The sequence below is a fragment of the Egretta garzetta genome, unplaced genomic scaffold, assembly GCF_000687185.1.
Source record: "Egretta garzetta isolate BGI_Z169 unplaced genomic scaffold, ASM68718v1 scaffold511, whole genome shotgun sequence".
NCBI classification, from domain to species: Eukaryota; Metazoa; Chordata; class Aves; order Pelecaniformes; family Ardeidae; genus Egretta; species Egretta garzetta.
The window spans coordinates 1,958,415-1,971,092 of NW_009258554.1; the positions used below are offsets into that span (position 1 = coordinate 1,958,415).

The 12,678-nt window shown below is 38.3% G+C and overlaps 1 protein-coding gene across 2 annotated transcripts in view; it reads right to left on the minus strand.

Moving 5' to 3' along the window:
- ERC1 (ELKS/RAB6-interacting/CAST family member 1) overlaps positions 1–12,678 on the minus strand; it is a 291,295-nt gene that overhangs the window by 193,447 nt on the left and 85,170 nt on the right. For both annotated transcript variants that reach the window (XM_009647922.2, XM_009647921.2), the window contains one exon: positions 10,409–10,576. In XM_009647922.2, the coding sequence (XP_009646217.1) occupies positions 10,409–10,576 (168 nt within the window). The remainder of the gene's footprint in view (positions 1–10,408; positions 10,577–12,678) is intronic.

Genomic DNA, 12,678 nt, shown 5'->3' on the forward strand with positions numbered 1-12,678 from the left:
AGAGGGTTCCGAAGTGAGGGGTGCAGGGGGAGGCAACTCTTTCCAACCCGCTGACACTGGTTATGTCTCAAAGCACACAGCTTTTAATATGAATGGGCAATACTTTATGTAAAAGTCAAATTAAATAACAAAAGTATAAAAGCGTTTGTAAGATATTTGTTTTGGCAATATGTGAGCCAGTTGGTTAAGTACATGTGGTTAATTACATAATCCACAAAAAAATCTCTACCACTGGTTTATCTTAAAGCTTCACTGGGTGACCCCTTGTTTTTGCTGGTATTGCTCAGCTATGGGAATGTATCCATTATCCACCACCACCAAGATTTCAATCTCAGTTGTCTGTTAAGACAATTTGTTGGTTCCAACTTCAGTGCAATACTTTCATTCACCCAAGTAATTCAAAACAGAACATTGCTATCATAAATAGCAAAACAAATTAATTTAGACTCTGCTTCTCCTCTTCAAAGAAACACTAAGTTTATATATCACTCATTTATTTCATATATGTTAAAATGTCACTTATACAGAGAACCATAATTGAAATCATCTGGTAATTTATTTCACAATCTGATTACGGATAACATCCATTTTGTTGAAATCCTGGCCTAATCATGCAGAATAACATCATGCTAATTCTCCTTTCAGCTGTGTCCTGATATTATGAAGCAACCTCTGTGACTATGCTTTCTAAAGTTTTACTCCTAAGGCCTACCAAATACAAATGGATTAAAAAAACCCCAAGTATTTTGGGGACATTTGCTCATTCCCGTTCCAAGTTCCAAGATATTGACAATAAATGTGCACAGACTTGATTTAGGAAAGTTCATTACAGCAAAAATACAAATACTATAATTTGGAGTATTTTCATATTGATGGTTCCCAAATGTTCAAAATAAGGAAAACCAAAACTACTTAATTGTGGAAGGCTAATAAAACAAGGGAAAAAATTGGAAGCAGTAAATGTTAACTCAGACCTGATATTCTGTTTTGTAAGAAGCAGAAGAAAACTAACAAGTTGTAACATTGCTTTTAGAATAGGTCAAGCTTCACAAGGTTATATAACATTTTAAAAGCGTCAAGTAAAAAACATACTATACCATGAATTAAACTTGTTTACTTGGATAAACCAAGTACTGTGGTTCATTGGTTATTATTGTGAAAAACATTCTGCAACTTTGATGCACTCTGCAGATACATACATAGTACAGTGCTATGTCATGCTCTCATTACAGAAAAAAGGGTGACGAGAAAAGACATGAAGAAAGGAAAGGCTTAACTCATCACAGCACTGTAATATCCAGGAATGGAAAATGGGAAATCAGGGAGCAGAAAAGACCAAACATTGAGGCAGACGAATGGGCAGGATGGGAACATGGGATTCAATGTTGACTGTAAAGGAAATCCTCATGGCAAACTAAACTCCATTTAAAATCACTGTTTAGGATCACTCAAGCAGAAGGCTGTACAATTTGAACAGAGATTTTAAATGAGATTTGGATTCAGACACTGAATTACTTTGTCCAAATCACTGATTTATTAAAATGATCAAAGTAGTACTGTAAGGTGAAACTGCCCGAAACCAGAGGGGAGAGCTCTGGAAAGGAGGGATGCCTCTAATCCCAGTGTAAAACATGCCCAGTCAACTGTGATTCTCCTGTTTCATTCTCCTAGAAAGGATATAGAGTGAAAAATAGGAAGGGATTAGGAAGTCATAAAGTAAATACTAAATACAAGAGCGAGAGTGTATGTGTGTATTCTTCAGTATTTAGCTATCACTGATCTTACAGAATTACTTCAGAACACACAGTGACAGGTGACAAAATATCTAACTCTTAAATAAAATTCTTTCATGGCCTGTGCAAAAAAAAATATTTAAGGACCCAACATATTAAATTAGTACCATCATTTGATTATATTCTTTCCCATTTTATAGTACAGACTGCTTCAGGCAAATCAACACTCCAATCTCTACTGAAAGTAAAGGCTGGAAGGGACAGAGTGGTCCTCTTTATCCAGAAGTTCTGCTTTTAAAACCATCCTCCACCCATCTTTGCCAGAAGGCAAGCTCTCCTCATCATACAGAGGAGCATCCTAGCTATCAAACCCATGCTATTCTGGGACAAGGTGATCTTAGTTTCTCCTGGTGACACTACTCCATATTGACCATTTTCTTATCCTTTGGATAAGTGAAATCACAGACTTGAAAACTATTCATATAGTTGTGCCTTATGACAGTCCTAATGACTGTATAAACATTGTGCAGAGACCCACCTTAGAAGACTGTCTAGCTTAGTGGATTCGAAATTCCCTCTTGAATCTTGGGAATTATTGATTTAAACTGAAAAATTACACCTTCCTTGTTCTAGTGAAGATCCCTAAGTTGGCTAATGCAATCACTAATGTCTGTTCCAGACACAGCTCAGACAAATCCCCCAAGGGGCAGAAAACGCCTGGACGCCTGGTGACCAAAGCACTGGAAATTGTGAAATCTTGCAACCCAGAGAGCAATGAAAAGCCATGTGAGGAAGACTGATGTAAGCAACCTCAGAAATGACATACGCCCTTGCTTCTCCTGCCTCTTCAATCATAAGGAACTTTGTATTTGTCTAGTACGACAGTGAATACACCAACAAAGCTTATTAGCTTTATCTTGCCAGAAAAACTACACGTTTAATTTATAATAAAGCCAGGAGGCCCCACAGTTGGCTGTTTTCCCAGATCCCTTCAAGAAACCAGAATTTGTCAGTCTCGCTACCTATGAGTAATGTTCTGTCTTGCCAATCAAGAGGTTATCTCAAGGCACAAGAAGGACATAATATTAGAAAGACTGCTCCTCTTTGAGGGATAATAAAAAAAAAAAAAATAAAATAAAATAAAAAAAAAAAGATTCCTTCCATACATGACAGATTTGCTGAACTGTGGTTTCAGTTTTTCAGAATGCTGGAGCACAGATAATACTCCAGTGGAGTTTTCTTGTAACTTCGTTATTGCTATCAATCTTATGTGACACTATTACAGCAATGTGCATTGGTTTAAAACCCTACATTAGCCAGCTACAATAGCTGAACTACAGAACTTACATCGTTAACCTCACAGTCCTGTTTTCCTTCTTCACTTGAAACTACTTATCTAAAAGCAGGAGTAGATATTTGTTACTTCAGGAAAAAAATCAAGTACTTTAGTTACTAAAGGCAACAGGCAAGATACTTTAATAACATCAATATAAATTGAGAAAATGTGCCTTACATTACTAGATCTCAAAATAAGAAATTGGCTTGCTATCTTTCCTACACATCAGAACATTTGATTTTTTAAAAGAATATTAGCATACATGTGGGAATATAGGTACATATGCTACATATGATCCAGATGTTTTTATTTTTATTGTGGTATCACAAAATGCTCCAAGCAAAAGAGAGGGTTATATAAAAATAAAGCAGCATATTCTCCATTTACAAATTCTAATTTATTATACAGCCAGGCATAAAAATTTATTTAGAATCTAGTAGGTTCCTCTAACATAGCTGCTGCATTGGTCACCATAACTGTGCATGAAAAATTACTGCAATAGCATAAATTTTTCTTTGTGTAAAATCAATTTTTCAAATTTAACTTATGCCTCCTCCACTAGGTTAGGTGTCCCACATAATTTACTAAACAATCTTCAAGTGCATGTTAGGCATCTACGAGTAAATTCACTCACAGATTTCACTGCACTGAGGTTTAATAAAATTGATTCTTATACAACCCTATTCAAAAGCTGTCTGGACATGGTCCTAGGCAACCAGCTTCGGGTAGCCCCGCTTGAGCAGGGTGGTTGGACATGATGACCTCCAGAGGTCTTTTCCAACCTTAACCATCCCATGATTTTGTGAAAAAAAAATGCCATAAAACTGTAAATGCACTGAACAAAGACCCCTAGGAATAGAAAGTGTTATGCTTCCTCTGTTGATGTTCAATGCAAAAACTTCTTACAATGTTCTTCAGCAGTAGAAGTCTGTGCTCAGGACAACTACAGTAAGTCTCTCACTTCTGGCTTAATGACATAAAGCAATTCGAACTCTTCACTACAGTGCCAAGAATGCCCAGGAGACGATTTATTGTTTTCAGTTATGAAGCATTCAACAGACAAAATGGAATTTCACCGATTAATAGAAATGATCATGTGCTCTTTGTTATAACCTAAACAAGATACCTGTTACTATAGGCTATGTACTCACTGGTGAGGGCCGTAGCAGCACCCAACTTAGAGCCATGAAATGTGTGCTCCTTTGGAAACCAAAAGCCCTCACAATGGGAATGCTGGAATGCACCGACATAGTCCCCTGCTCTAATGTCTTATTAGTCATACATTCATAGAAAAAAAAAAAGACACACCATTCCATCTAAGCTGGGCTGCAATTGCTCTAAAAAGTCTCAATGGATTCTCAGAGAAGTGGGAAGTCAAATGGAAGGGTAAGGATCCTATTTTCAAAGTGGTCATGGCTCACTGTAAAATGAAAATAAGTTCTGTGTTGTGTCCTCATCTCCCATTTCCAATGTGGAAATTAAACAACTAATCTCCTTCATGAATGGTAGAAATGAAAAAAAAATCTCACAGGATAATGATGCTGAATTTGAACTCACATAATGAAGCCTCTCCAGACTTCTTTGGCACTTTCATTGCCACCACAACATTTTTATCTAGTGGTATTTTGTTAGAGGTGAAGGATTAAAAGCTTGTCTAATTTTTCCTATTATTACTTCAACTGAAGAGAATACCACTATCTAAAAGTCCCATCCCTCATGGTAAAGTAATTCTGAGAGCATATTCTGGAAAAAAGAAGGGACTCCAGCATCTTGGAGACACAAGGTAACAAATTAGACAGAACAGCTTCTGGAAGTTTCTAAAAGCCATAAATTTCAACTTTGTTATGTTCAGTGTTAGTCAGCAAGCCTATAACAGAATAGCTTGAATGAAAGAAAAAGCAGCAGCAGCAGTGGTCTGATATCCCTTCAGGGACATAGAGGGACAAGTTCCCCATGACCCTCTAGGACACGTCTTTGAGGTCACATCTGTCAGTTTTAATAAAGAAGCTGGCACAAGCCCACGGGGACTTCAGGTCTTTTTTGTGGTGTTTGAAATCTCTGAACTGGGCTTTGGAACCCAGTTAAGCCACAGAGTTCCTGAAGAGAAGTAGCTATTTCATCAGTCCTAGCTGAGCAGAAAGCCCGGCATATCTTCCTTCTTCCTCCCTGCAGAAGCTGGTCTGATGAGCAGACCAATATGATCCTGGAGCACTGGACGGTGCTCTGCCTTAAATGTTCATGATTCAAGCATGTAAAAAGCAGAGAAGGTATATTACAGAGGCAAAAACTTATCCAGTCTGAAATAAGAGGGCATATGCTCACCCACTTTGTAAACGTCCATGCAGACCATCTTTGTTGGGACAGTCTTACTTTGTTCTTTTCTGTATAGTTTTCGCAATGAGAGAATCAGACACACACTGGAGGCTTGAAGAGGCCATCGCCAACACTGTTAGGATTTTTAAGCACTAAATGTCATCATAGAGAGTCTCAAAAGGGTATCTAAAAATCCTGCATTTTATTAATTCTTAGAAAACCATATATTCATCCAGCTGGTAGGCAAGTTCAAGGTCACACCAGGGAAGATGAAACTACCATAAACAGAATTAAGTATTTGAAAATGCAGTTCCTTCTCTGTGCTCTCTTGTCTCTTCTGGGTTGGAGCAGAAGAGATGCCCGAGGAGGTAAAACTACTTCACAGATAAAAGAATGGAAAGAAAATAATCTCTGAAGTACGAACATTGAACTTTAAAAGTTATGAATACTAAACCAACACTGCTGTTGTAGTAACTATGATCACTACTGATTTTAAACAACTGAGTTATAAATTCCATTTGCAGTCCCTCTCTCCTGCCACACGGTATTTCTTATCATTAAGCTAAGATACTTATTTTGATTTCTTAAACTTTTTGAAAAGCAGAGGGCATTTATTTCCTCTGGAGAAAGGCAAGGCTTCTGATCCAAAAGGCCAGGAAAATTGCATTTGGTGTCTTCCCAAATACTAGCTAAACAAGTAACATCAGCACAGACAAAAAAAAAAAAAAAAAATCTGTGTTATTCCTTTACTTTATCACAGGTCAATTATCACATAGTGCATGGGGAGCTGCCAAAAACCCCACTGCTATGTTCAGACACTAAAACTTGCATTTTACTTGCCTGCAGCTGCATGGCATAACACTCCCTTCATTGTGGGAGTGTTAACCCCCCCTTCCCAAGACAAAACATGACCTCCCCCCAAAGCAAGGGGTGATCGATTTACTGCTTTTTTTTTTAATTTCAGAGTAACTATTACTTATCTTTTGTCCCAAATGCTATTACTCTAAAACGCTTGGATTGCAAAGTATTGATTTTTTTTTCTCTATTCCTTTTCATCCTGGTCTATCAGCACAGACAGACAGATGTGGTAAAGAGAATAATGAAACACAATTTAATGTTTTTCAGGTTCAGATTTCAGATTTGTGCAGCATGGTCTGACATTCTCCCCTTGCATGGAGTTCTAACAACATAAAATGAGATTTTATGCAAGATCTACTTTCAATGAAATAATAAGAAAAAACATCCTGAAGCTCTATAAAACCAAGTTTTTGCATCAAATTTTCAGGCATGAAGCTAAAACTATTTCCTGTGGTCTCCAAATTTCTAGCATTTGCCCTATTTCTACTGTCTCAAATAAAGGTGCTATTAAGCAGCATCACTGTAGGAGCTTAGAACTGGAAAGATTCCAGAATTTAAAATGTGAAGCATGTGGTTTCCTCAGCAACCTGGAACATGTATTTTGGTGCCTACTGGCTATCAATAGTGATGCCAATTGTCATGTTAATTTTTCAGATCTTTGTTGCTCATAATCTTCTGTGTCTTTTATTTGATCTCTAATCGACCACTAAATTTTCACTACTTTCTTCATCTGGATTTTAGAATGACCAGAAAGTACACTTTCTAGTGTACCACCTTTAATCAATACAACAATGGTATTAATTGTTCATAAAACAAACTATGCAGTGGCCTGCATCAGTGAATCCAGAGACCCAGTAGTAAAGGATGCATTTTAAATCATTTTTGTTTCAACAACAGAAATTGCAAAAATTTAGTGTAGCGCAGTCTTGGGCACCACACCAAACAATTTCTTGTCAGTGTCATCAGAATAGGTGATTACACATTTAAAACAGTCACGGAAGCCCAGGATAGCCATATATCATTTGGCTATGGTTATATTACTAGTAGAGGCTATCACTCCAAAATTCAAAACAAAGTAAACTTTTCCTGAATGGGTAAGTTATGCAAGTTAATGTTTTTTCAATAAATTCTTTTCTTTTCAACATCTTTATGATTTTAGCTTTTGTTACAACTTTTTCTTTTGCCTAGCATTAAAAAAATATTAAGTGTTCAAAATTTAGTTCATTAGAGTACCCACTTCAAAAATACCCTCAAATCTGAGTACATGCTGAGGGAAGAGTACTTGGTAAAAACTGATTGAATAGTATCTACTAATCTAATTCTTAATTTGGTTAAATCCCTTCAACACGCCAACACCTGTACCCCATACCTCCTCCTAACTGCAAGCAGCAGTTACATGCTGCTTTTGCTGCCTCCAAATATCCATAGAAAATTTTTTCCTAACACAGGAGGAAAAGCTTTTTTCATACCATAGCCTTTCACTAAACTTAAACCAACCATTTAGTATCAGATAACTAAGACGGTAAAAAAATACTACTATCTATGACCTCTGAAGATGCTTTAAACTGTACCATCCATATCTTCAATTAGAATATACAGATTAAAACTTGACCTGTCTGAACATGCCAGTTTATAATTAGAGGAAGGAATAAAAAGACTATTGTGCATGGAGGCCAAAAGTTTAAAGGCTACACTTTTTTTTTTAAAGCAAATAAAATTCTGAACTATCCTGGAAGGTCTGAAAGACAGCACTTGGAAAAGCAGAAAACAGGCTGTAGGTTTGCTAGAAATGCCAAAAAGTGAATCAGAGTTTACAAGCTTTAAGAGAAAAACATCCATGTGAGAGGAACTACGAGCTTCTAAACTCTGAGGTAGAGGGTAGAAACAGCTATCTGTACAGTCAAAAAAGGACAGGCATATATATCAGATAAAAATGAGACTTTTTATAGATATAAAATTTTCTCTAACACCTGAAACAGATTTTATCAAGTTCTCAAAATTTCCACAGTATATAGAGAAAATCAGAACTGTCCTTCCTTAGGTATTTTCTAAAGCTTTGCTTATATGTGGAAAAATGCTGAAGAAAACCAGAAAATACAAAGCCCAAGCTATAGAAAATCCCAAAGTTAGTATTAGACTCCAGGTCTGGAGAATCAATTAAAAAGCTCAGTTAAAGACATCAATCCCAAAACTTTAAAGGACTGAATTTGAGCTTATTTACCCTAGGCCATACAAAAAATAGAAAGAAATTCTGTATTGCACCACAAACCTCAGATAAAAGTATTATCAGCTGGATTCTCCATAAAAATATTCTAGGTTTGCTAGTTATAGAAACTGAAAAAATCATCTTTGGATTTCAAAACTTCACAATTTAACTGTTCATGTTAAAGGAAACGGTTCCAACAACTTGAAGGGTGAAGCAAATTCAAATCTCTGCATGTGATTCTAGCTAGCAGCAGGAAAGAGAGATTTTTCTATAGATAGGTTATATGTTTCTTTGTTTAAGAAGCTCAGAGACAGGTTTACAAAACAAGTCAAATCACAGTTTATTATGGTAGAGTTACCCTCTGTTGAGCTACCCAGGAGAACAAGACCTCAAAACCTTTACATCTAAAAACTTGCGCCCTTACTTTCCAGTGTGAAGAGACCAGGTACTTCTACTTGAAAGCAGCAGCAAATGAACCTCAAAAAATAGGCTAGCCACACAAAGAGACAAGATGAAACGGTCTTAATATAGATTACAGTGGTCTCAAGAAAACAAGCATAAAAAATAAGGAAAAAGAGAACCTTTAGCACTGCCTATAAATGAACCAATGAAAGATCATCCTAAAGAGTTAAGTAGAGCAAATAAGAAAACATGTGAAAAAACAGTGTAAGAGTAAATGGAAGTAAAACAACCTCACTGACATTTAACATTTACGCAAATGTCAGATTCCCCACTTCTTGGTTAAACATTCGGCTGGGATCTCAATCAATGTTTGGAGTGTGCATGACCAATTTTGAAAACCAAGACAAAGCACAGCACAAAAATTAGAAATCTATGTTTCTAAAAAGATGAACAGTAAAAATATGAGACCATGAAGACTGGGCTCTGTTGTAGAATTATTAATGACTTCCTTATGGCTAAACCCCATGTCTGAACTTCCATTCCTGCATGAAGTTTGCTGTAACAGAACTGAACATGACCTAAGCCCTCATGATTCATAGCTATATACTAGAAGAAAAGGCATTGGCCAGACGTCAGAAATCAGTCAATATTCTGAACTACTAAAATTACAAGGATTCCACAGAATTGTTTAAAGGTCTAGAAAAAATCCACATTCAAAGCCTAGTACATTGAATACAAGCTCCAAGAGCAGCTTCTCTAAAAATACAGAGGAAAAAATACTCTGTAAATTAAAATTTCTTGTGATACATGCATTTGTCTCTTTTACCATGTGTAGCAGCTGTTTGGGAAACATTGTATGCAATTTGCAAAAAATCATCGACGATGAGATTCATTGTGCTAGGACTCAATGCCCTTTGTGACACCTCTCTAATTTCCCTGACAGTGTCCACTTTTTCTTATCCAGACCTCCCCCATTTCACTGACAAGGTCTACATTTTTTTATCCAGAAAGATATGCAGGATAGTCTGAACCCTGATTATCCTGTTCTAGTAGTTCCCAAGAAATATTAAGTATGATAAAACAGCATTTCTAATGAATGTTATACAAAGTTCTTACCAAACTTTTCTCAGTAAGTTGCAGAGGAATCATCCCAATTGCTTCTACTGACACAACCCCTCGTTCATTTAGTCACATACTGAAGTCACAGTCACCCAGTGCCCTGTTCGTCAAATCAGCATGGCTTTGTTAAGGTGGTGGGTGTGAAAGGATTGATTTTTCAGGTGGTGTGCCCTCCTACAAATACCTCAGTCATTGTTAATAATGAAGTGGAAACAGAAGCAGGACATGCAACCACTGAATGGCAACAACCTCTGCTTTGAATTTTTTCTACATTTTTCTTCAAAACTTCAACCTGAAATTCATCATTCACCATCTTCCCATTACATGAATGGACTCAATCGTTAATCTCCAAAATGTAAATTCTAGTTCAGACTTTTTGACAAACTTAGAAATTGTGATGCATCAGAGATGTGTACCTGACACAGACCTCTACAGTCTTACCTTCTTCTGAAGAACATTAACTTTGCGTTCCTTCACCTCTAACATGTCCTTCAGGTCGTGGATCTCTCCTGCTTGAGTCCCCTTCTCCTCTGCCATCTCCTGAATCTGCTTTGTCTTCTTATTTAGCATAGTCTCCTTCTCTTCCAGACGTAATCGTAATGCATCCACCTAGATTCAGATATGCAGAAACAGGGTTTGTTTAGCACTGAAGGACAGAAATTTTAGAAAAGTTGAACTACACTTTCACAAGGGAGCGAATGCTGTCAAATTACAAATAGATTCAGAAAACTGGCATACCTTACTTTAAGACTTCAACATACACAAGCTTGTGATAAAACAGTTATCACAAGTGGTAGGAGACTAAACAGGAAAAATAATCAAATATTTTATTTCCAAATTATATGAGACTAATGCTCCTTCTTGGAAAATCTCAAATCATACTTCTGACGTAACTTGGTCTTGTAAGATACAAGTCTGGATTTTTCCTCAAAGTAGAAACCAAAACAATGTGTTGTTGAGAAGTTCTCTCATATGTAGGAAAACTGACCCCTTTATTTGAAACATTACTAATGTTTGGAGATTTAAACATTGACTCTTAGTACCAAATCAGTCACTTTATATTCTAGGTTTTAATCAGAGCGTTAGCTGAGCCTGGAGGTAATGGAAACAGAGGTCTTTACAGCCACTGCAGATCAAAATATGGAAAGAGGGTTACCTTAGGATGGCTAAGAATAATTTGGCTTAAATAGCAATGTAATAGTTTAAATGTAATGTGTTTTCAGCAAGATGCAGTTTTATATTTGTATTGGATTTCTGTGGCAAGGTCTTGGTAGTGGGGGGGCTACAGGGGTGGCTTCTGTGAGAAGCTGCTAGAAGTTTTCCCTGTGTCCGCCGCTGGCCAAGGCCAAGCCAATCAGCGACAGTGGAAGCACCTCTGGGATAACATATTTAAGAAGGAAAAAAAACCGTCTGTGTCTCAGCAACCGCAGAGAGAAGAGAAGTGAGAGGATGCGAGAGAAAACAGCCCTGCAGACACCAAGGTCAGTGAAGAAGGAGGGGGAGGAGGTGCTCCAGGGGCCAGAGCAGAGATTCCCCTGCAGCCCGTGGTGAAGACCATGGTGAGGCAGGCTGTCCCCCTGCAGTCCATGGAGGTCCATGGTGGAGCAGATATCCACCTGTAGCCCATGGAGGACCCCACACCGGAGCAGGTGGATGCCTGAAGGGAGGAGGCTGTGACTCTGTGGGAAGCCTGCACCAGATCAGGTTCCTGGCAAGCCGTTGCGGACCTGTGGGGGGAGGAGCCCACGCCGAAGCAGGTTTGCCAGCAGAACTTGTGACCCCACAGGGGACCCAGCGCTGGAACAGTCTGCTCCTGAGGGACGGCACCCCATGGAAGTTATGGGCCCATGCTGGAACAGTTCATGAAGAACTGTAGCCTGTGGGAAGGACTCACGTTGGAGAAGTTCATGGAGGACTGTCTCCCGTGAGAGGGACCCCATGCTGGAGCAGGGGAAGAGTCCTCTCCCTAGGAAGAAGAAGCGGCAGAGACGATGTGTGATGAACTGACCTCAACCCCCATTCCCATCCCCCTGTGCCGCTGGGGGGGAGCAGGTAGAGAAGCTGGGAGTGAAGTTGAGCCCAGAAAGAAGGGAGGGGTGGGGGGAAGGTTTTTAAGATCTAGCAATTTTTCTCCTCTCCTTCTCTGATTTTGATTGATAATAAATTAACTATTTTCAAGTTGAGTCTGTTTAGCCCGTGATGGTAACTGATAAAATGATCTTTCCCTGTCCTTATCTCGACCCATGAGCCCCTCTGATTTACTTTTCTCTCCTCTGTCCGGTTAGAGGGGAGTGATAGAGCAGCTTTGGTGGGCCCCTGGCGTCCAGCCAGGGTCAAACCACCACAATATTAAAGATTAAATGGAACAAGTGACACAGTACAGGATATTATGGGTGCAATTTGGACACATAAAATACTTAGAGCTCCCATGGCCTCAATAAATTTAGAAACACACTCCAGGAATTCTGTGGTATCCTCAAACTTCAAAATTGCATGTTGAGAAGCTTTTGCTTTTCCTCTGCATTTCTCTTACACGAGTAAAACACAGAGCTCACAAGACAAAAGAAATGGGAGAAGGAATCAGAGCTATTTGAATATAAATTTGATGAGAAGAATAAGGTCACCACAGAGCACAGACTAATCTCAAAGACCATTGTGGAATACGAAATCCAACACCACCAACCTTCTCAAGATAGCAAAAGAAACAAACT